Genomic DNA, 26,764 nt, shown 5'->3' on the forward strand with positions numbered 1-26,764 from the left:
GTGGATCTCACCTCGTCTCTCTTCTTGGAACCCAGGAAGTGACGAGCAACATGTTCTGGCAGCATGTTGGTGACCAAAGCCTCATTCCAGCGCCGCATTTCACACACCTTCTCCTTCTGCTCATGGACCTCAATCTTCCACAGGAACAGGATTCTGGCCAGCTTCTCCACCTTTCGTCAACAACAGGTACAGTCATTGGTGTCAAAGGTTTACATCCACTCATCATGGGAACATTTGACTTTCAGTCATTCTTTGAACAGCTCCTTGTCTGTTGTAGAATGATTTTACAATTTACATCTTTAGTAGAAAAAATAAGAATACAGTGCAAAAGTTACATTTGTTTTTGGTGGGGGGTCTCCAAAATCAACACTGGGTTAAAACTGTACATGCAGATATTTAGATTCATTGATAATTGATTAATTCAGTGGTACAGAAAATTCTAAAAGGTCTCTGAATTTTCCATAAACTCTTAAATTCCTGGCAGCATTCATCATTGACCTCAGCGAGTATCTTGTCTTGGGTCCTCAGTCTTTGAGATTCAGAAATGCTGGTGAAGAGCTTATGGACTCCTGAGGTCACTCGACAGAGGCACTTGGTGATGCTGATACCTTAAAGCCTTTTTAGGTACCCTGACTACCAATGTGATGACTGTGTGTTAAACAAAGGGTTAAACAGTGAGAACTGAATGAGTTGGGTGATTCTGAACCACACCTAAAGTCGTGTATCGACAGTCACATATTGGGTGAGTCAGAACCTCACCTACAGTCGCGTTTCGGGTGAGTGTGAACGCCACCTACAGTGATGTATCAGGTGAATTTGAACCCCACCTACAGTCGTGTATCAGGTGATTCTGAACCCTACCTACCGTCATGTATGAGGTGTGTCTGAACCCTACCTGCAGTCACGTATCGGGTGACTTTGAACACAACCTACAATCGTTTATCAGGTGAGTTTGTACCCCAACTACAATCGCGTATCAGGTGACTTTGAACCCCACCAACAATCGAGTATCAGGTGAGTTTAAACCCTATTTCCAGTCAAGTATCTGGTGAGTCTGAACCCCACCTACAGTCGCGTATCTTGTGAGTCTGAACCCGACCTACAGTCATGAATTGGGTGAGTATGAACCCAACCCTACAGTCGTGTATCTGGTGAGTCTGAACCCAACCCTACAGTCATGTTTGCGGTGTGTCTGAACCCCACATAAGGTCGCATATCGGTGACTTTGAACCCCACCTACAATCGCGTATCAGGTGAGTTTGACCCCCCACTTACACTCGTTTATTAGTGCTGCGGTTCAGGGACCTTAATTTTGGGGTACCTTGCATAAATTTAGAACAAGACAAAATGGGTATCAATTTGTTCCTTGAGATGTGCACTTATAGAATATTGAGGTTGTACTCGTGGAATATACTTTTTACATGATGAATTAACCCCTTGTTTGCGGCTCCCGTGAAAAACGTGCTAATTACCAGAAAAGGCTGAGGCTGACATTTTCTGCTTTCATTTGGTGGATAAACATCCTTTTATCAATATATGGATTTATTTATAACCATTTTCAGTTTTTTTTACTCATATTTATGATTTTATGATGTACTCTGGCATCATCTGCAGCATTTTTTTTTTTTTTATCCCTTTTTGGTTATAAAGGGACTCATAACAAATACTGCCATTTTAGTTCTGAAAATCAATCAATCAATCAACTTTTTTCTTATATAGCGCCAAATCACAACAAACAGTTGCCCCAAGGCGCTCAATGGCAACTTACTGACAGAATGGTATGATATTTTATTCCTTGGGATATCTACCTGAAAGAAATGAAATGTTTTGATAAATGTAATTATTCTTTAAAATGGTGCATTAACCCCTTATTTATTGTAGCCGCATACATAGTGAAAATCCGGAGCAATGGCCCTGCAAACTAAAATCAGAAAATTGAAGAACAACTGGATATATTGTTCAATTTACCTTCTTTAATTATCAAAAATTATCAAAAAGATTTTGATGTTGTGGAATGCACATTGGTACTGACGTGATCATTAACCCTTTCACTGCTGTAGTTGCTTATATATGGTCAACAAAATGCTTTACTAAATATCATCAAGGTAAGCAAATATGACATTTTTAAAATTCAAGACCCCATCCAGAAAAATGCAAATAGCCATTTACCTTTTCGAATGTGGCACCAAATGTAAGTTTTAGTGCTACACTGATATGGTAGTTAGCAGTGGTGGGCACAGATAACCAAAAAATTAACTTCGATAAGAGATAATAAGATAACTGAAAAGTTATCTTTGATAAAGATAAACCGTTAAACCACCCAAAAATGTATCGGAAGTTACAGATAACCGATAACCGATAAATTCCAGTGCTGTCTATGGGACATTTGCAGTTACTAAAGAGCTGAAATTGATTTTTAATATGATCGCTTTTGAAAGCATCAAAAGTGGTAAAAGATCTAAAGAATAAGCAAGAATGTTTGACCATGCTGCCCCCTGCAGGAAGCAGCACAGACAAATCCTGAGAGCACCCACGAAATCAACTCTTTATTAATCATAATCATTTTTCTTTCAACATTCTGCCCCTGCTGGAAGCTCTTGTTTACAACAGCACTCCCACCACAGAGGCACACCGAGAGCAGCCATAAGGCCAGCTCTCTATCAATTTCAACACTCCGGTCAGGCAGAGGTCTTGAAAAACAAAGTCATACTAACTTATGGTTTTTTGAAAATACTGATAGAATAACTCCATTAATGTCAATTCTGTCATTTGTACAAAATTAAAATATAACATATATCTTTTAATGTTGAATAAGGCACTAATTCTGAGGTTTTGTAACAAACACAGACCGCAAAGCATTCTGGGTAAAAGTGCTAAACAGTGATTGGGTCAGTAATCCATTATGTAAACCAACACGTTAATGTGACGTGTGTCGTGTGCTGGTTTAAAGATAAATGTGCTTTTGTAAAATATTCCATTTTATTTGTAAAAACAGGCATTTTTACGGAGCCCTGGAAGTGTCATTGCAATTGCATGTTTTAAAACTTTTATGATGTTGTAAAACGTGCACTCAATATTAGTAAGTAAGTAAGTAAATTTATTTATATAGTGCCTTTCACAGACATAAGGCCATGTACACACGTTGTCGGGTATTTGTAAAACCGAATATCTTACCCTTTCAGTTTGGGGAAAAAACTTCATCCACACTACGTTGTTTAAAAAAAAAAATCCATCCACATCGAACCATATAAATGTGTTGTAATTAGTCTGCCAAACCTTTGGGTGGCGGTACTGATTAAAATTCTATCCAATCAGGAGCCTTATTCTCTTGTCGTCACTTCCACAAAAACTAAAAACATGGCGCCAACCTCGTTCGTGTGGACCGATAAGGAGTTGGAATTACTTCTAACCGTAGTTTTAGAATACAAAGTTAACAAATATATGCACACAAAAAGCGCCTGGACAATGGACAATACCAACACTTTGAGAGCAGCCATGTACCCAGACGTTTAATACTGCCATGAACACTCCTGGCCAGTAGATGGCAGTAGCGGCATTGAAAGAATGTCAAACAAAATTCCAGATAATCCGTGTCTGCTACATTTAAGATGCGTGGAATTTAACTGGGAGCGTGGAATTTTAATGCATTTGTCCTGTCGTGAACGTATGAGATTACCTTATGCTACCCATAATGCATTGCTGCCTGGCACAGCATGTGCTCACAAAACCTTAAAAATTAGCACATTACTTTAAAACGAAAACATATATCTGATATTTTCACTTTATAAACTTCAGACATGACAATAATTTTAAATAACTTGTCTAAAATGAGTGGTTAAAATTTGAACCATAAGTTAAACATGTATGCCTCTGGATGACTTGGTGACATTGCGATTATATTAGTATGGTGTTAAAGGAAATGACTTTTTTTTGGTCACCAGTTCTCCTTTGCTTACAGAGGATAGAGTGGTTTCTGTTTGCAGAGGGTGGAACAACATGCCTATTAGGAAACTTTTAACAGATAGGTCTCAACAGCTTTAACAGTTTTAAAAATGTTTATCACTGTTCAGCTTAGTTTAGTACGTTATCAGTCTAAAAGTTATCGGACGGTAATTCATCGGAAGATAATTACTCCGATGATGGTTTTTAAATTTATCTAAAAAGATAATCCGATAATGAAAACATTATCTTCGATAATTATCTGTTATTGGATTATCGGAAGTGTGCCCACCACTGGTAGTTAGAGGGGGCCAGATTTGAGACCTGCTACCTATAAATGCGGATTTCTCTGTAAAGGACTAAATATCAATACTAAGTACCTTGATTAAATCTGACTGTGTTTTGGGTTACCTGTCACCTTCCTTCCTCATCAAATAGGACAAAAATCCTATAGTGCTCAATTATATCATCGTAGATGAAGAGTCTTTATCACTGATTTACATCAAGTTAGTCAGTATCTGTTACTTCATCCCCATCATCCACCTCATGCAAATTCTTTCTATTATTTGGATTTTGGCATTCTGAGCTACAGGAGCAGATCTCAATGCATTCAAGACCAGCCTGGAAGCATTGGCACTTCTGACCATTGCACCTTTTGTCTGTGCAGTACAAATGTGTAACATCCCTAACATTGAGTAATGACGACCATTAACTTAACCATGGATGTTACACAATAAAACAAAAACATCTAATATATGATGAATCCTTATCAGAGGTGGCCACAGTAAAAACAACAGTAACCTAGCTTGAAGCGTTCGGCCTCAGAGAGTTATTTTTCTGATTTTCACAAAGTGCCCCCCTATAGGCCAAGAAAATGGTTGAAAAGCAATATTAGTGGCGCAGATTCAATGGACGGATGAATGGACAGGCGCAGCCAGTGGTAACAGTACCCCGACTTGCCTCGGTGTAAAAACATTGCAGAGGTTGGATGATTTTTCAAACATGTTCACTTTAATGAACAAGCCCCATAATGAGAAGCATTTATTTTAGTTACTGAAGTGAACACCAGATGTCTCTGCTGAGGTGCAACAGTTTCATCAAAATTGTCTATGATATGACTTCATCTACCTGTAGGATGATAAAAATGAGATTTCAGCAATATTTGTATGGGTTGCAGTAACTCATGATACCATAGGGGCTGGCAGGAGACCTCTCTCTCTAGATTATGAATCAACATCATATACACATAGTGTATGCATATCACATATACTGCATGGCAAGCACTGAATATTATGAAACCACACTTGCTAATTTTAAGATGTAACACCTACAAACAGTCATCTATTTCATGCATTTTCCTGTTTGTAGCACTTGAAATTCACCTGATATGATATTACAAATTCCACTTTTAGGTCAAATTCTGTCAAATGTTACTTTAAATTGAGACTTCAAAGTCATCATGGCTTCACCTCACTGAATAAGAAACAAAAGACAGAGAGTACAGCCATCTATATTTAATTGGTTACTCTATAATCATTATTCATTGAAGGCCATTTCAAGAAGAGCTGAAACTAGCTCTTGATGTGTACTTTGTCCTGCGAAATAAAGGGTTAATATTGAGTAGAAACCTATGAAAATGTTTCAAATCAGCAGGAAGGGGTGTAAATGTCTGAAAATAAAGCAGAGGAACCATTAGATTTGATTTATTTCCACCTGTCGGTGCAAAGTAGCAAACACAAACAAATGACATAAATTTTCAGAGTTTTCATGGTTGCCGCACGTAAGGGGTTAATAAACATTGTAGAAAGTAGATTTGACGAGTACAACCTCAATTTCCTTATAATAGACATCCCACCGAACAAAATGATACCTAATTTGTTTTGTTCTAAAGTTGTGCAAGCTAAATCCATTTTTAAGGCTCTTTTTGGGTCATAGCCGCAGCACTATATAGAGTGAGTCTGAACCACACCTAAAGTCGTGTCTCGGGGGTCTGAACCCCACCTACAGTCACATATCAGGTGAGTCACAACCCCACCTACAGTCGCGTATTGGGTGAGTGTGAACGCCACCTACAGTCTTGTATACAGTCGTGTATAAGGTGAGCCTGCACCCCATCTATAGTCACACATTGGGAGAGTTTGAACCCAAACTACAATCGCGTGTCAGGTGAGTTTGAACCCCACTAACACTAGTTTATACGGTGAGTCTGACCCCCACCTACAGTCGGGTATCAGGTGACATTGAACCCCACCTACAATCGCCTATCAGATGAGTTTGAACCCCACTTCCAGTCACGTATCTGGTGAGTCTGAACCCCACCTACAGTCGCGTATTGGGTGAGTGTGAACGCCACCGACAGCCATGTATCAGGTGAGTTTGAACCCCACCTACAGTCACGTATCCGGTGAGTCGAAACCCTACCTACAGTCGCATATCGGGTGAGTGTGAACGCCACCTACAGTCATGTATGAGGTGTGACTGAACCCCACCTAGAGTCGTGTATCAGGTGACTATGAACACAACCAACAATCGCTTATCAGGTGAGGTTGTACCCCAAATACAATCGCGTATCAGGTGACATTGAACCCCACCAACAATAGCGTATCAGGTGACTTTTAACCCCAGCTACAATCGCATATCAGGTGAGTTTGAACCCCACTTCCAGTCACGTATCTGGTGAGTCTGAACCCCACCAACAGTCACGTATCGGTGAGTCTGAACCCAAGCTGCAGTCATGTATTGGGTGAGTCTGAACCAAACACTACAGTCGAGTATCGGGTGAGTCTGAACCCCATCTACAGTCGTGTATCAGGTGAGTCTGAACCCCACCTACAGCCGCATATTGGGTGAGTCTGAACCCAACCCTACAGTCGTGTATCGGGTGAGTCTGAACCCCACCAACATTCGTGTATCGGGTGAGTTGGAACCCCACCTACAGTCGCGCATCGGGTGAGTTTGAAAAGAACTACAATCGTGTATCAGGTGAGTTTGAACCCCACCTACAGTCACGTATCAGGTGAGTCAGAACCACACCTACAGTCGCGTATCGGGTGAGTCTGAACCCCACCTACAGTCAGGTACTGGGTGAGTGAGAAACAAACCTACAGTCGCATATTGGGTGAGTGTGATCCCTACAATCTGTCGTGTATCAGGTGAATCTGAACCACACATACAATCGTGTATCAGGAGAGTTTGAACCCCACCTACAATTGTGTATCAGGTGAGTTAGAACCCCAGCGACAATTATGTATCAGGTGAGCCTGAACCCCATCTATAGTCACGTATCGGGTGAGTTTGAACCCCACCTACAGGCGCGTATCCGGTGAATTTGAACGCCACATACAATCGTGTATCAGGTGAGTTTGAACCTCAATGACAACTGTGTATCAGGTGAGTTAGAACCCCACCTACAGTAGGGGTGTGCTAAAAAAACGATATATAGATACATATCGATATTTTTCAAATAGATACAGTACCGATTCATTAATTTGCAATACTGATATTCCCCCTAGACGCTAGAGGGCAGTACTGCGGCGCCACCGCCTTTGGCGCTTGACAGAAACAGGACGCCAAGTAGAGCCAGAACTGAGTGCGCAATGAAAGCAGTAACATGGCTGAGAAAATCTTCCATCCACCCGCATCTTTAAAAGCAGAAGTATGGGCTCATTTTGGATTTAAAGCCAAAGGAGGAGCGCACGAAATAGACAAAACCAGCGCCGTTTGCAGACATTGCGAAACTGCTGTGAAATACTCTGGAGGCACGACCAACCTCCGTGTTCACCTGCAACGACACCACCCAGACAAGCTAGCTACGCCTCCTCCAAAGAACATGGACCCTAAGCAAAAGACTTTAGACAATCAAGTAAGCCGACTACCAGCCAATTCTCAGCGGGCACTAAAGATTACGGACACCATTGTGCACTACATTTGCCTCGGCTTATGTCCGTATAGTGTTGTGGAGAACCGCGGCTTTCGCCTCATGCTAAACACGCTAGACCCACGCTATGTGATTCCCACTCGCAAACACATGACAGAGGTGGCGGTTCCCCGCATGTATGAGAGAGTGAAAGACACCGTTAAAACTAGCCTCTCTTCTGCAGCACGAGTAGCACTTATTTGCGATGGCTGGACGTCGCATGCCACAGAGTCTTATGTCACTATTACAAGCCACTTCATCAACGAAAACTGGGAGCTAGTTTCCCATGTGTTGCAAACGAGAGCCATGCATGAAAGCCACACAGGGACAAACATAGCGGAGCTACTCAATGCGGCTCTGGAGGAGTGGGACATCGCTTCCAAAGACCCGGCTATAGTCACGGATAATGCCTTAAACAATTGAGTTTCAATTCTAATTGTTTTGTTCTATTCAATGCAATGTTCTCCACCTGCTTTTTCTGGTGTAAGGGCAGAAACCAGCCCATAACAGGTTCAGTCTGTCAGCATTTGTTTGTTGGTGATCAAAATGTTACTTTTTGGTGAAGTTAAAAAGCTACTATTTTAAGGCTAAACTGAAGTAATATCACAGAGAATCATTCACAATTAGCATTTGAAACAGAAACGTCATATGTGCCTTTGAACATGTTTACCTCAACTGTATAAGCTAAATATTAATGAAAAAGCAGTATGTGTGTAAATACATACACTAAAAAGTGTATGTATTTTTTGTGTTCTTGCACTAAGCAAAATGCACTTTGTTATGTAAAACAATCTTCAATAAATGGAAGGTGAATGTACTATTATTGGCCTATTTTTTGGTGCAAATGGATTTTAGCATTAGGTAAAGGACCAAAGGTGTTTTTAAAATTATTTTCTATTGAATCGAATTGTATCTATTTGAAATGTATCGTATCAAATCGTATCGTATTGAAATGACCCTGTATCTAGATACGTATTGTATTGGCAACATCTAAAAGATACCCAGCCCGAACCTACAGTCATATATCAAGTGAGTCTGAACCCCATCTACAGTCACGTATCAGTTGAGTTTGAACCACACCTGCAGTCGCATATATGGCAGACTCTGCACCCCACTTACAATCTTGTATAAGGTGAGTCTGAACCCCACCTACAATCGCATATCAGGTGAGTCTGAACCCCACTTACACTCGTTTATAGGGTGAGTCTGAACCCCACCTAAAGTCGTGTAACAGGTGTGTCTGAACCCCACCTACAATCACATATCGGGTGAGTCAGAACCACACCTACTGTCGTGTATTGGGTGAGTGTGAACCCCCCCTACAGTCGTGTATCAGGTGAATTTGAACCCCACCTACAGTCGTGCATAAGGTGAGCCTGCACCCCATCTACAGTCACGTATAGGGTGAGTTTGAACCTTATCTACAGTCGCGTATCTGGTGAGTCTGAACCCTACCTACAGTCATGTATGAGTTGAGTCTGACCCCCACTTACAGTCACGTATCTGGTGAGTCTGAACTCCACTAACACTCGTTTATAGGATGAGTCTAAACCCCACCTAAAGTCGTGTATCAGGTGGTCTGAAACCCACCTACAGTCACATATCGGGTGAGTCAGAACCCCACCTACAGTCACGTATTGGGTGAGTGTGAACGCCACCTACAGTCGTGTATCAGGTGACTTTGAACCCCACCTACAATCGCCTATCAGGTGAGTTTGAACCCCACCTACAATCGCCTATCAGGTGAGTTTGAACCCCACTTCCAGTCATGTATCTGGTGAGTCTGAACCCCACCTACAGTCATGTATCGGGTGAGTCTGAACCCCACCTGCACTCATGTATCGGGTGACTCTGAACCCCACCTACAGTCGTGTATCAGGTGAGTCAGAACCCCACCTACAGTCGCGTATTGGGTGAGTGTGAATGCCACCGGCAGTCGTGTATCAGGTGAGTTTGAACCCCACCTACAGTCGCGTATCGGCTGAGTCTGTACCCCACCTACAGTCGTGTATCTGGTGAGTCTGAACCCCACCTACAGTCATGTATCGGGTGAGTCTGAACCCCACCTGCACTCGTGTATCGGGTGAGTCTGAACCCCACCTACAGTCGTGTATCAGGTGAGTCAGAACCCCACCTACAGTCGCGTATTGGGTGAGTGTGAATGCCACCGACAGTCGTGTATCAGGTGAGTCTGAACCCCACCTACAATTGTGTACCAAGTGAATTTGAACCCCACCTTATGGTGTCCCAAAAAATGCCAACTTTAAAAAAGTCTCACCAACCAAAAAGTTTCCTTTTGGTGAGTCATTCTCACATGTAAAATTGTTTGCCAATCAGAAATTATTTAGAGGTGGCTCAAGGTCACCAAACATTGAAAATCTAACCGTGACAATCAACATCGGTGCAATAATTGAATGTCATATCTTTGCCACTTTTAGAACTATTAGATCACTACTTTTCAGATGTGTACAGTTTTTTTTTCACGTATCAGGTGGGTCGGAACTCCACCTACAGTCGTGTATCAGGTGAATCTGAACGCCACATTCAATCGTGTATCAGGTGAATCTGAACGCCACGTACAATGGTGAATCAGGTGGGTTTGAACCTCAACTACAATTGTGTATCAGGTGAATTAGAATCCCACCAACAGTCATATATCAAGTGAGTCTGAACCGCCCAACAGTCATGTATCGTGTGAGTTTGAACCACACCTGCAGTCGCGTATTGGCTGAGTGTGAACGCCACCAACAGTCGTGTATCAGGTGAATTTGAACCCCACCTACAGTAGGGTATAAGGTGAGCCTGCATCCCATCGAGAGTCACATATAGGGTGAGTCTGAACCCCACCTACAGTCGCGTATCTGGTGAGTCTGAACCCTACCTACAGTCATGTATGAGGTGTGTCTGAAGAGTATCGAGAGAGTTTGAACACAACCTACAATCGTGTATCAGATGAGTATGAACCCCAACTCCAATCGCGTATCAAGTGAGTTTGAACCCTACCAACAGTCACGTATCTGGTGAGGCTAAACCCTACTAAACGCTCGTTTATACGGTGAGTCTGACCCCCACCTATAGTCACGTATCTGGTGAGTCTGAACTCCACGAACACTCGTTTACAGGGTGAGTCTGAACCCCACCTAAAGTCGTGTATCAGGTGGACTGAACCCCACTGACAGTCACATATCGGGTGAGTCACAACCCCACCTACACTCGCGTATAGGGTGAGTGTGAACGCCACCTACAGTCATGTATCAGATGAGTTTGAACCCCACTTCAACTAATGTATCTGGTGAGTCTGAACGCCACCTCACGTTGCGTACCGTGTGAGTCTGAACCCCACCTTCGGTCATGTATTGGGTGAGACTGAACCCAACCCCACAGTCATGTATCAGGTGAGTCTGAACGCCACCTACAGTCGCGTATCAGGTGAGTCTGAACCCTACCTACAGTCATGTATGAGGTTTGTCTGAACCCCACCTACAGTCGCGTATCGGTAACTTTTAATGCCACCTACAATCGCGAATCAGGTGAGTTTGAACCCCACCTACAGTCACAAATTTGGTGAGTCTGAACCCCACTTACGCTCATTTATAGGGTGAGTCTGAACCACACCTATATTCGCATATCGGGTTAGTCACAACCCCACCGACAGTCACGTATTGGGTGAGTGTGAACGCCACCTACAGTCGTGTATCAGGTGAATTTGAACCCCACCTACAGTCATGTATAAGGGGAGCCTGCACACCATCTGCAGTCACGTATTGTGTGAGTTTGAACCCCAGCTACAGTCACGTATCTGGTGAGTCTGAACAGCACCTACAGTCGCGTATTGGATGAGTCTGAAACCCACCTGCAGTCATGTACTGGGTGATTCTGAACCCAATCCTACAGTCGTGTATGTGGTGAGACTGAACCCCACCTACAGTCATGTATCTTGTGGGTCTGAACCCTACTTACAGTCGTGTATGAGGTGTGTCTGAACCCAATTACAGTCGAGTATCGGTGACTTTGAACACAACCTACAATCGCGTATCAGGTGACTGTGAACCCCACCTACAATGGCGTATCAGGTGAGTTTGAACCCCATCGACAGTCAAGTATCTGCTGAGTCTGAACCCCGCTTTCACGCATTTATAGGGTTATTCGGAACCACATCTAAAGTCGTGTATCAGGTGGTCTGTATCCCACCTACAGTCACGTATGGGGTGAGTGTGAAAGCCACCTACAGTCGTGTATCAGGTGAATTTGAACCCCACCTACAGTCGTGTATAAGGTGAGCCTGCAGCCATGTATTGGATGAGTTTGAACCCCACCTACAGTCGCTTACCTGGTGAGTCTGAAACCTACCTACAGACATGCATGAGGTGTGTAAGAACCCCACCTCCAGCCGCGAATCGGGAGAGTTTGAACCCTACCTACAGTCATGTATGAGGTTTGTCTGAACCCCACCTACAGTCGCGTATCGGTAACTTTTAATGCCACCTACAATCGCGAATCAGGTGAGTTTGAACCCCACCTACAGTCACAAATTTGGTGAGTCTGAACCCCACTTACGCTCATTTATAGGGTGAGTCTGAACCACACCTATATTCGCATATCAGGTTAGTCACAACCCCACCGACAGTCACGTATTGGGTGAGTGTGAACGCCACCTACAGTCGTGTATCAGGTGAATTTGAACCCCACCTACAGTCATGTATAAGGGGAGCCTGCACACCATCTGCAGTCACGTATTGTGTGAGTTTGAACCCCAGCTACAGTCACGTATCTGGTGAGTCTGAACAGCACCTACAGTCGCGTATCGGATGAGTCTGAAACCCACCTGCAGTCATGTACTGGGTGATTCTGAACCCAATCCTACAGTCGTGTATGTGGTGAGACTGAACCCCACCTACAGTCGTGTATCTTGTGGGTCTGAACCCTACTTACAGTCGTGTATGAGGTGTGTCTGAACCCCATTACAGTCGAGTATCGGTGACTTTGAACACAACCTACAATCGCGTATCAGGTGACTGTGAACCCCACCTACAATGGCGTATCAGGTGAGTTTGAACCCCATCGACAGTCAAGTATCTGCTGAGTCTGAACCCCGCTTTCACGCATTTATAGGGTTATTCGGAACCACATCTAAAGTCGTGTATCAGGTGGTCTGTATCCCACCTACAGTCACGTATGGGGTGAGTGTGAAAGCCACCTACAGTCGTGTATCAGGTGAATTTGAACCCCACCTACAGTCGTGTATAAGGTGAGCCTGCAGCCATGTATTGGATGAGTTTGAACCCCACCTACAGTCGCTTACCTGGTGAGTCTGAAACCTACCTACAGACATGCATGAGGTGTGTAAGAACCCCACCTCCAGCCGCGAATCGGGAGAGTTTGAACCCTACCTACAGTCATGTATGAGATGTGTCTGAACCCCACCAACAATCGCGTATCAGGTGAGTTTGAACCCCAACTACAATCGCGTATCAGGTGAGTTTGAAACCCAACAACAGTCACGTATCTGGTGAAGCTAAACTGCACTAACGGTCATTTATACTGTGAATCTGACCCCCAAATACAGTCACGTATCTGGTGAGTCTGAAATCCACTAACACTCGTTTATAGGGTGAGTCTGAACCCCACCTAAAGTCGTGTATCAGGTGCAGAGGTGTCAAGTAACAAAGTACAAATACTTAGTTACTGTACTTAAGTACACTTTTTAGGTATCTATACTTTACTCCATTACTTATTTTTCTGCCTACTTCTGACTTCTACTCATTACATTTTCACACAAGTATCTGTACTTTCTATTCCTTACATTTTTAAAACAAACAGCCTTGTTACTCTTGGCTTCAGTTTAATGTTTATATATATATATATATATATATATATATATATATATATATATATATTTCTCGTCATGTGCACCTGTAATCAACTTTTCTGCAGCACGGCTTTGCTTTGAACCGTGAACCAATCGAAGCAGTGGTTTGCAGATTGAAGCAATGCTTCGACCTATTGCTTCGTTTATTCTTTCTTTCTTTCGCTTAATTTTCCCCCGCTAAAACCCTAAAGAGCATACTTCTGTGAGTATTATTTACCTTTTCTATGTTAAACCGACCTGTTATGGTCTTCTGAAACAGTTGATAGATGTATTTTATAACTTAAAAACGGGAGCAACGCTAACGCGTTAGCATGTCTATGGCATTTTCAATGTTAAAAGTTAGCATTAAGCAATTGCAGCTCTCATCACGTTCGGGTGCATTTGTTTTCAAATTGTAATATTTCTTAAATTTATTTTTGTTTATATATTAAAAATCTAATGATTATTATATACAATTTTAGAGAAAGAGGCAAAAAGAACCTGAATAGAAACACAACAGAAAATATAAAAGCAACTAACAATGAACATACATAAATAAATACATACATACATAAATAAATAAATAAGTGTTTCCTGTGAATACCTAGTTACTCTTACACCTCCACTTCATCCCTGTCTTATTTAATGACAGTTTGTTACCAAACCATATTTTCAATGTGTTAATTTCTTCAGTGATTTCCTACTATCTGCCAAACTAGAAAACCGCTGCATCCTAGTAAGAGCAGAATACTACTGGAATGAATTTGAATAAGGAAAGTTGTGTTTTTTTTTGTTTTTTTTTTTACTTCTTCACTAAATGGATGCTGCACTCGCTGCAGTTTATTGTCTGGAATAGTCCCAGATTGCATTTCACAGCCTCTAGAATTGAAACATTTTCATGCAGGTGGTGTTGGGGGGGGGGGGGGGGGGGGTTAATTTGGGGTTTTGGGTCTTGGGCCACATGTAGAACAAATCAGTTTTTAAATTAAGATTCAATTCATATAGTGGCATCTACCTTTTTTTTTTTTTTTTTTTTTTTTTTTTTTTAAAGGTTACTTTATACTTTTATACTTTAAGTAGGTTTTGGAGCACATACTTTTTCATTTTTACTTGAGTAAAGAGGTAAAGTTGATACTTCAACTTTTACCAGAGTGTTTTTAAACTGCAGTATCTATACTTCTACTTAAGTAACAAATGTGTGTACTTTTGACACCACTGATCAGGTGGTCTAAACCCCACCTACAGTCACATATCGGGTCAGTCACAACCCCTCCTACAGTCGCGTATTGGGTGAGTGTGAACGCCATCTACAGTCGCGTATCTGGTGAGTCTGAAACCTACCTGCAGTCATGTATAAGGTGTGTCTGAACCCCACCTACAGCCGCGTATCGGGAGAGTTTGAACACAACCTACAATCACGTATCGGGTGAGTTTGAAACCGACCAACAGTCATGTATCTGGTGAGGCTAAACCCACTGCGGCTTGTTTATACAGTGAGTCTGACCCCCACCTACAGTCACGTATCTGGTGTTTCTGAACTCCACTAACACTCGTTTATAGGGTGAGTCTGAACCCCACCTCCAGTCACATATCAGGTGAGTCAGAACGCCACCTACAATCGTGTATCAGGGTGAGTGTGAACGCCACCTACAGTCGTGTATCAGGTGAATTTTAAAATAACCTACAATCGCTTATTAGGTGAGTTTGTACCCCACCGACAGTCGCGTTTCTGGTAAGTCTGAACCCCAACTACAATCACGTATCAGGTGAGTCTGAAACCCACTAACAGTCACGTATCTGGTGAGGCTAAACTCCACTGAGGCTTGTTTATACGGTGAGTCTGACCCCCACCTTCAGTCACGTATATCTGGTGTGTTGGAACTCCACTCACACTCGTTTATAGGGTGAGTCTGAAGCCTACCTCCAGCCACATATCAGGTGAGTCAGAACCCCACTTACAGTCGTGTACCCAGTTAGTGTGAACGCCACCTACAGTCGTGCATTAGGTGATTCTGAACCCTCGCTACAGTCATGTATGAGGTGTGTCTGAACCCCACCTACAGTCGTGTATCGGGTGACTTTGAACACAACCTACAATCGCTTATCAGGTGAGTTTGTACCCCAATTCCAGTCACATATCTGGGGAGTTTGAACCCCACCCACAGTCACGTATCAGGTGGGTCGGAACCCTACCTACAGTCGTGTATAAGGTGAATCTGAATGCCACATACAATAGTGTATCCGGCGAGTTTGAACCTCAATGACAAGTGTGTATCAGGTGAGTTTGAACCTCAAGGACAATTGTGTATCAGGTGAGTTAGAACCCCATCTACAGTCACGTATCGATTGAGTTTGAACCACACCTGAAGTCGCATATATGACGAGTCTGAACCCTGCTTACAATCTTGTATAAGGTGAGTCAGAACGCCACTTACAGTCGCCTGTAGGTGGGGCTGGGTGAGTTTGAACACAACCTATAATCAGGTATCAGGTGAGTAAGTACCCCAACTACAATCGCATATCAGGTGAGTCTGAACCCCACTTACACTCGTTTATATGGAGAGGCTGAACCCCACCTTCAGTCACATATCGGGTGAGTCAGAACCACACCTGCAGTTGCATATTGGGTGAGTGTGACCGCCACCTACAATCGTGTATGAGGTGAATTTGAACCCCACCTACAGTCGTGCATAAGGTGAGCCTGCAACCCATCGACAGTCAAGTATAGGGTGAATTTGAACCCCACCTACAGTCGCGTATCTGGTGAGTCTGAACCCTACCTACAGTCGTGTATGAGGTGTGTCTGAACCCCACCAACAGCCGCGTATCTGGAAAGTTTGAACACAACCTACAATTGCGTGTCAGGTGAGTTTGAACCCCAGCTACAATCGGGTATCGTGAGTTTGAACCCCATCAACAGTCGCGTATCTTGTGGGTCTGAACCCTACTTACAGTCGTGTATGAGGTGTGTCTGAACCCCACCTACAGTCACGTATCGGTGACATTGAACACAACCTACAATCGCGTATTAGGTGACTTTGAACCCCACCTACAGTCAAGTATCTGGTGAGTCAGACCGCACTTTCAATCGTTTATAGGGTGATTCTGAACCACACCTAAAGTTTTGTATCAGGTGCGCTGAGCCCCACCTACAGTCACATATCGGGTCAGTCACAACCCCACCTACAGTAGCTAATGTGAACGCCACCTACAGTCGTGTATCAGGTGAATTTGAACCCCACCTACAGTCGTGTATAAGATGAGCCTGCATCCCATGTACAATCGCGTATCAGGTGAGTTTGAACCCCACCGACAGTCACATATCAGGTGAGTCACAACCCCACATACAGTCGCGTATCGGTTGAGTGTGAACGCCACCTACAGTCGTGTATCAGGTGAATTTGAACACCAATTCCACTCATGTAGCAGGTGAGTCTGAACCCCACCTCCTGTCGCGTACTGGGTGAGTCTGAACCCCACCTGCGGTCATGTTTTGGGTGAGTCTGAACCCAACCCTACAGTCGTGTATCGGGTGAGTTCGAACACCACCGACAGTCACGTATCAGGTAAGTTTGAACCCCACTTCCAGTCACGCATCTGGTGAGTCTGAACTCCACTAACACTCGTTTATAGGGTGAGTCTGAAGCCCACCTAAAGTCGTGTATCAGGTGGTCTGAACCCCACCTAGAGTCACATATCGGGTGACTCAGAATCCGACCTACAGTCGTGTATCGGGTGAGTCTGAACTCAACCCTACAGTCGTGTATCAGATGAATCTGAACCCCACCTACAGTCGCGTATTGGGTGAGTGTGAACGCCACCGACAGCCATGTATCAGGTGGTCTGAACCCCACCTACAGTCACATATCTGGTGAGTCACAACCCCACCTCCAGTCGCGTATTGGGTGAGTGTGAACGCCACCTATAGTCGTGTATCAGGTGAATTTGAACCAAACCTACAGTGGTGTATAAGGTGAGCCTGCACCCCATCTACAGTCACATATAGGGTGAGTTTGAACCCCACCTACAGTCGCGTATCTGGTGAGTCTTAACCCTACCTACAGGCATGTATGAGGTGTGTCTGAACCCCACCTACAGACGCGTATCAGGAGAGTTTGAACACAACTTACAATCGAGTATCAGGTGAGTTTGAACTTCAACAGTCAAGTATCTGGTAAGGCTAAACCCCACTAACACTGGTTTATACGGTGAGTATGACTTCCACCTACAGTCACGTATCTGGTGAGTCTGAACTCCGCTAACACTTGTTTATAGGGTGAATCTTAACCCCACCTAAAGTCGTCTATCAGGTGGTCTGAACCCCACCTACAGTCACATATCGGGTGAGTCAGAACCCCACAAACAGTCACGTGTCAGGTGAGTGTGAATGCCACCTACAGTCATGTATCAGGTGAATATGAACTCCACCTACAGTCGTGTATCAGGTGATTCTGAACACTACCTACAGTCATGTATGAGTTGTGTCTGAACCCCACCTACAGCCGCCTATTGGGTGACTTTGAACACAACCTACAATCGCTTATCATGTGAGTTTGTACCCCAACTACAGCAGCTTATCAGGTGACTTTGACTCCCACCAACAATCGCATATCAGGTGACTTTGAACCCGACCTACAATCGCGTATCAGGTGAGTTTGAACCCCACTTCCAGTCACGTATCTGGTGAGTCTGAACAGCACCTACAGTCGCGTATCTTGTAGGTCTGAACCCTACTTACAGTCGTGTATGAGGTGTGTCTGAACCCCACTTACACTAGTTTATAGGGTAAGTCTGAACCCCACCTAAAGTTGTGTATCAGGTGTGTCTGAATGCAACCTGCAGTCACGTATCAGGTGAGTCAGAACACCACCTACAGTCGTGTATCTTGTGGGTCTGAACCCTACTTACAGTTGTGTATGAGGTGTGTCTGAACCCCACCTACAGCCGCGTATCAGGTGACTTTGAACACAACCTACAATCGCGTATCAGGTTAGTCTGAACCCCACTTCCAGTCACATATCTGGTGAGTCTGAACACCACCTACAGTCGCGTATCGGATGAGTCTGAACCCCACCTGCATTCATGTATTGGGTGAGTCTGAACCCAATCCTACAGTCGTGTATCTGGTCAGTCTGAACCCCACATACAGTCGCGTATCTTGTGGGACTGAACCCTACTTACAGTTGTGTATGAGGTGTGTCTGAACCCCACCTAAAGTCGTGTATCAGGTGTGTCTGAATCCCACCTGCAGTCACATATCGGGTGAGTCAGAACACCCCCAACAGTCGTGTATCAGGTGAATTTGAACCCCACCTACAGTTGTATATAAGGTGAGCCTGCACCCCATCTACAGTCACATATAGGGTGAGTTTGAACCCCACCTACAGTCGCGTATCTGGTGAGTCTGCACTCGATCTACAGACACGTATCGGGTGAGTTTGAACACAACCGACATTCGCGTATCACGTGAGATTGAACCCCACCTACAGTCGTGTATCAGGTGAGGTTGAACTCTACCTACAGTCGCGCATCGGGTGAGTTTGAAAACAAACTACAATCGCGTATGAGGTGATTTCGAACCCCACCTACAGTCACGTATCAGGTGAGTCTGACATCCACCTACAGTCACGTATCTGGTGAGTCTGAACTCCACTAATAATTGTTTATAGGGTGAGTCTGAACCCCACCTAAAGTAGTCTATCGGGTGACTCTGAACACAACCTACAATCGCTTATCAGGTGTGTTTGTACCCCAACTACAGCAAAGTATCAGGTGACTTTGAACCCCACCAACATTCGCGTATCAGGTGACACAGAGAGCTGCGTGTCGTCAGAGAGCTGCGTGTCGTAACTAGAGAGCTGCGTGTCGTAACTAGAGAGCTGCGTGTCGTCAGAGCGAGCTGCAAAAAGTTTGTACCTGAGTTTTCAGAGGTGGTGTTTGTAGTTGCCATCTGCCACGCCGGTGTTTGCCAACCCGGACAGTGGGAATACCACCTCAACCGGCAACTTAGCCCCGCGACTGGACAGCAACAACGTCCGAGGCCCGCTCAACGTGGTGAATTCACTGAGGCGCACGCTGCGTCATTAAAGCCGTGCGTCACGAGTGCCGCTTCCCAGAGGCCTCGTGCAGCCACCGCGAATCCATCAGCGCGGAAACACCGAGGCCGCGCGGCACCAGCGCACTGCAGATCCATCCCGGTGACAAACAACGCAGGCTGTTAACATCGGCGATCGTCAAGCTGCTCATAAGCCGACCATGGGGCCTAAGAAGGTTCTGACAGCGGAGGAAGGTGATGATATTAAAAAATCTCTGGACTTTCTATCAGAGGAGATTTCTGTTGTGAAGCAGCAACAGAAATCAATCATGGATCTGGTGGAGGAGGTGAAGGCATTACGGCTCCAGAATGCCGAGAAAGACCGGCATCTGGTGCAGCTGGAAAATAGAGTTGCTGAATTGGAGCAGTACACCAGAATTAACGACATCATCATCACAGGTCTTCACATCAAACCACGGTCCTACGCACGGGCGGTAGCAGATGAGAGCGGAGGGGAGCCCAGTGAACAGGAGGTCAGCTCTGTGGAAAAACAGGTTGCTGATTTCCTCCTATCTAAAGGTATAGAAATGGATTTAAATAATATTGAAGCGTGCCACCCTCTGCCCCGGAGAAATGACGGTGATAAACGAACCGTCATCATGAGATTCATCAACAGAAAACACAAAACAGCACTGTTAAAACAAGGAAGAAAACTGAAAGGGACAAACGTATTCATCAATGAACATCTCACCAAACGGAATGCCGACATCGCCAGGAAAGCACGCTTCTTAAAGAAACAGGGAAAAATCCAGCACACATGGACTTCAAACTGTAAAATATTCATCAAACTGAACGGATCACCTGAACAAGCAAAGGTTATGGCAATAAGGAACATCGAGGAGCTGGACAAATATGAACAATAGGTATGAGGACTCAAACACATCACAGCACCATGATGCAGACTGGAGCAACCCACTCATCCACATCATCTACACCCGGAGACAAGAGAGACATAATGACTAAGGATAATGATCCGTTTATTTCTGCCCAGGAGCTCTGTCTAGATACATTTAATTATAATAACTCTGCTAACCATCCCTTCGAATCTGAAAATGATCCTGATACCTTTTTCAGTGAGAATATTGTGAGACAGTGCAAATATTTTACAGAAGAACAATTCAAAAATTATAAAATCAATGATGAAGATTTTTCAATTATACATTTCAACAGCAGAAGTCTTTCTCGTAATCTGTCCACTATTAATGATTGTTTGAAAACATCCAAAAAACGTTTTTCAGTTATTGCAATTTCAGAAACATGGTTAAATGAGGATAATAAAGATCTGGTATATCTTGATGGTTATGAATTGTTCCTGGTTAATAGGCAGACGAGAAGGGGCGGAGGTGTTGCATTGTTTGTAAGGTCAGATTATAACTGTAAACTCATTAACAACATGTTATTTACAGTGGACAACATCATGGAATGTGTTACCATAGAAATTACATCTATAAACTCAAAAAACATAGTTGTTAGTTGCATTTACAGAGCTCCTGGGACAAATATTGACACCTTTGAAGACATTATCTTAGGAATGTACAACAAAATCAACAGAAATAAGCATTTATTTGTCTGTGGAGATTTCAATATAGATTTTTTAAACCCTCACAATCATCCACAAATTACCATCATTCATCCTAGCAGAATAACTATGGATACAACAACTCTCATTGACAATATTTTAACTAACGTTATATCCGGTAATCTTAGTGGGGGACTACTGGTCAGTGATATCAGTGATCACTTGCCAGTTTTCTCAGTCTTTGCATTGGAGAGTTGTTGTATGTATCGAAGCAATATCAAATTCATGAGTAGAAAAGTAACACCTGAAACTATTGATAATTTAAGGGAGGATTTATCAAGTCAGAATTGGTCAGATGTTTTTGTTGATGATGTTGACAGGTCATATGATGCTTTCATTTCCATTTTTTCCAGTTTGTATAATAAACACTGTCCATTTGTTGACAAAATATATAGAAATCAATATAGCAACAAACCATGGATTATAATGAGTTACTTGTCAAAAATAGAAATAACATCAAAAACACATGGAACATATTAAATGAAATAGTAAAAAAGAATAGAGTAACTAGAGATTATCCTTCTTTTTTTCAGAGTAACAACTACATCACGATTGATAACGACGAGTCTATTGCTGAACATTTTAATGAATACTTCGTTAATGTGGGTAAAAATCTTGCCAGTAAAATTGACTCATCAACTAATAACTTCTGGGTAAATAATTCAACGTTTAACAAATCTGTTTCAATGTTCATTGGTGGTACTCATGAAAGGGAAATACTTGATCTGGTTCATGGTTCAAAAAGTAAGAAATCGACTGATTTTAATAATTTGGATATGGCTTTATTAAAAAAAGTTATTGATTGTATAGTAAAACCGTTCAATTATATTTGCAATATGTCACTAAGTACTGGTAAATTTCCTTCTCAAATGAAAATAGCCAAAGTAATTCCTCTGTTTAAAACTGGTGACAAACACACATTTTCTAATTATAGACCTATATCACTCCTGCCACAATTTTCCAAAATTTTGGAAAAAATATTTGCTAAAAGATTAAAAGATTATTTACTGAAGCATAACATCATTTGTGAAGAACAATATGGATTCAGAAGGTCTCAAACTACATCACATGCTTTGATGGACTTTGTGGAAAGTATAGCAACTGCAATTGACAATAAACAATACACAATAGGTGTTTTTTTTGATTTACAGAAAGCGTTTGACACAATTAACCATGGAATACTATTACGTAAACTGCAGAAATATGGAATCAGAGGTCTGGCATATGAATGGATAGCTAGTTATTTACAAGGCAGATTTCAGTATGTTCAATTCAATAATACAAATTCTGAACTCAGGGATGTCACATATGGGGTGCCGCAGGGCTCAGTGCTGGGTCCTTTGTTGTTTATAATCTATATAAATGATATAAGTTGGGTGTCGAGTTCACTGAGATGTGTCCTTTTTGCGGATGATACAACTGTGTTCTGTAGCGGTGAAAATCTTGAACAGGTTCTGGACATACTGGAGAAAGAACTGGAAAAATTTAAGGTTTGGTTTGACGCTAATAAGTTGTCACTCAACCTTGGGAAAACTAAATGTATTATATTTGGAAATAAACAGGCACCCAAATGTAAAAATTTAACTATAAACAATAAGGAAATTGAGTTAGTAACAGAGAATAAATTTTTAGGTGTTATAATTGATAATAAACTTAGCTGGAAACCACATATAAATTATGTGAAATCAAAATTGTCAAAAACTATAGCCATTTTGTATAAAGCCAAAGACCTACTGCCGCAAGAAGGGTTACTTACTTTATATCATTCTCTGATGGTACCATATATGACATATTGTGTTGAGTCATGGGGAAACACTTACAAATCAAATACCAATCCAATATTCCTTTTGCAAAAACGAGCCATACGAATCATCTGCAATAAACAATATCGTGAACCAACTCATTCTCTATTTGTGTCTTTAAATTTATTAAAATTCATTGATTTGGTCGATTACATTACAATTCAAACTTTATTTCGAGCGAAAAACCAAGCCTTACCGAGACATGTCCAGAGTCTGTTCCGATTGAGGGAATCCAGATATAGTTTAAGAGGTTGTGCAATTTTTATGAAACCACCAGTAAGAACAAATGTAAAGGGTTTTTGTGTGTCTGTGGTTGGGGTGAGGAAATGGAACAAATGTTCAACAGAGGTTAGAATGAGTAGTACATTAGTGAGATTTAAGAAACTTCTCAAAAAGAACATTATGTCTAAGTATCATAAAGAAGCAAATATAATTTGATTTATATGGAATGTTCAATTTATAAGTGGGACTTATTGTATATTTGAATGTGTGGGTATGTATATGCGTATGTAGATATATAGATATGGGTAGGTGTATATGTATATGTATATAAGTGACTGTGTATATGTATGTATATATTTATGTTTGTAAAGTATATACGTATGTATATAGGTATATATGGCACAGCCCAAGCAGAGGGTCACCCCCAAGAGCCTCGTCTGCTTGAGGTTTCTTCCTTATAGGGAGTGCTTGCTCTGGGGGTTGGTAAGGTTAGTCCTTACTGGCGTAAAGTGCCTTGATTCGACTTTCTTGTGATCTGGTACTATATAAATATAATTATAAGTGAATAGTATATTGATGTGTATGTCTGTGTGTCGACATGTAGTAGTGAATTTATATTTATGTAAATATGACTGATTAGAATTGTTGGACTTGTACTAGCAGGGGTGGGCGCTAATAAGCTTTGCTTCAGCCCACACCCTTTCGGACTCACTAGTTTTGTCTGTGTTTGTTTGTGGAATTGTTCATTTTTTTCTATTTGAATATTTTGTGTGCCGAATAAAAAAACTTTGTCACTTTGTCACATTGAACCCCACCTGCAATCGCGTATCAAGTGAATGTGAACCCCACTTCCAGTCACGTATCTGGTGAGTCTGAACACCACCTACAGTAATGTATTGGGTGAGTCTGAACCCAATCCTACAGTAGTGTATCTGGTGAGCCTGAACCCCACCTACAGTCCCGTAATGGGTGAGTGTGAACGCCACCGACAGCCATGTATCAGGTGGTCTGAACTCCACCTACAGTCACATATCTGGTGAGTCACAACCCCACCTCCAGTCGAGTATTGGGTGAGTGTGAACGCCACCTACAGTCGTGTATCAGGTGAATTTGAACCCAACCTACAGTCGTGTATAAGGTGATCCTGCACCCCATCTACAGTCACATATAGGGTGAGTTTGAACCCCACCTACAGTCGCGTATCTGGTGAGTCTTAACCCTACCTACAGTCATGTATGAGGTGTGTCTGAACCCCACCTACAGACGCGTATCGGGAGAGTTTGAACACAACTTACAATCGAGTATCAGGTGACTTTGAACTTCAACAGTCAAGTATCTGGTAAGACTAAACCCCACTAACACTCGTTTCTATGGTGAGTATGACCTCCACCTACAGTCACGTATCTGGTGAGTCTGAACGCCACTAATACTTGTTCATAGGGTGAGTCTCAACTCCACCTAAAGTCGTCTATCAGGTGGTCTGAACCCCACCTACAGTCACATATCGGGTGAGTCAGAACCCCACCTACAGTCACGTGTCAGGTGAGTGTGAACGCCACCTACAGTCATGTAGGTGGTGGTTGGCTCTCACTGCGGTATTGTATCACTTCCTGTTCCGGAGCACAGCGGTGTTTTGCTGTATCTGTTAGCTGTTTAATCTGCGCAGTTAGATTGATCTAGTTACCTAGATAACGATTTGTTTCATAGTGTTATCTTCACGTGCCTTAACTAAAGCACTCCCTCTGCTGAATCACCTCTAAATTATTTACACATTATTCATTTTGCGTGTTTTTAGGAATCCGCTAGCTTAGCGCAGCTACTAGCTCTTAGCCGGTTTAGCATGGCGGCTTCTCCTGTCTCTCCCGCACTTTTCTGCTCTGGGTGTGAAATGTTTAGTTATTCCTCGGCCTCCTTTAGCGGTAATGGTACTTGTAATAAGTGTAGCTTATTCGTAGCTTTGGAGGCCAGGCTGGGTGAATTGGAGACTCGGCTCCGCACCGTGGAAAATTCTACAGCTAGCCAGGCCCCTGTAGTCGGTGCGGACCAAGGTAGCTTAGCCACCGTTAGTTTCCCTCTGGCAGATCCCGAGCAGCCGGGAAAGCAGGCCGACTGGGTGACTGTGAGGAGGAAGCGTAGTCCTAAACAGAAGCCCCGTGTACACCGCCAACCCGTTCACATTTCTAACCGTTTTTCCCCACTCGGCGACACACCCGCCGAGGATCAAACTCTGGTTATTGGCGACTCTGTTTTGAGAAATGTGAAGTTAGCGACACCAGCAACCATAGTCAATTGTCTTCCGGGGGCCAGAGCAGGCGACATTGAAGGAAATTTGAAACTGCTGGCTAAGGCTAAGCGTAAATTTGGTAAGATTGTAATTCACGTTGGCAGTAATGACACCCGGTTACGCCAATCGGAGGTCACTAAAATTAACATTGAATCGGTGTGTAACTTTGCAAAAACAATGTCGGACTCTGTAGTTTTCTCTGGGCCCCTCCCCAATCGGACCGGGAGTGACATGTTTAGCCGCATGTTCTCCTTGAATTGCTGGCTGTCTGAGTGGTGTCCAAAAAATGAGGTGGGCTTCATAGATAATTGGCAAAGCTTCTGGGGAAAACCTGGTCTTGTTAGGAGAGACGGCATCCATCCCACTTTGGATGGAGCAGCTCTCATTTCTAGAAATCTGGCCAATTTTCTTAAATCCTCCAAAACGTGACTATCCAGGGTTGGGTCCAGGAAGCAGAGTTGTAGTCTTACACACCTCTCTGCAGCTTCTCTCCCCCTGCCATCCCCTCATTACCCCATCCCCGTAGAGACGGTGCCTGCTCCCAGACTACCAATAACCAGCAAAAATCTATTTAAGCATAAAAATTCAAAAAGAAAAAATAATATAGCACCTTCAACTGCACCACAGACTAAAACAGTTAAATGTGGTCTATTAAACATTAGGTCTCTCTCTTCTAAGTCCCTGTTAGTAAATGATATAATAATTGATCAACATATTGATTTATTCTGCCTTACAGAAACCTGGTTACAGCAGGATGAATATGTTAGTTTAAATTAGTCAACACCCCCAAGTCACACTAACTGCCAGAACGCTCGTAGCACGGGTCGAGGCGGAGGATTAGCAGCAATCTTCCATTCCAGCTTATTAATTAATCAAAAACCCAGACAGAGCTTTAATTCATTTGAAAGCTTGACTCTTAGTCTTGTCCATCCAAATTGGAAGTCCCAAAATCCAGTTTTATTTGTTGTTATCTATCGTCCTCCTGGTCGTTACTGTGAGTTTCTTTGTGAATTTTCAGAACTTTTGTCTGACTTAGTGCTTAGCTCAGATAAGATAATTATAGTGGGCGATTTTAACATC

General features: G+C 42.9%; 1 protein-coding gene across 1 annotated transcript in view; it reads right to left on the reverse strand.

Moving 5' to 3' along the window:
* Nucleotides 1-26,764, reverse strand: part of adcy3a (adenylate cyclase 3a) — a 359,639-nt gene that overhangs the window by 94,594 nt on the left and 238,281 nt on the right. The window contains exon 15 of the mRNA XM_034173754.1: nucleotides 12-170. Coding sequence (XP_034029645.1) covers nucleotides 12-170 — 159 coding nt within the window. The remainder of the gene's footprint in view (nucleotides 1-11; nucleotides 171-26,764) is intronic.

This window comes from Thalassophryne amazonica, chromosome 7, assembly GCF_902500255.1.
Source record: "Thalassophryne amazonica chromosome 7, fThaAma1.1, whole genome shotgun sequence".
Lineage (NCBI taxonomy): Eukaryota > Metazoa > Chordata > Actinopteri > Batrachoidiformes > Batrachoididae > Thalassophryne > Thalassophryne amazonica.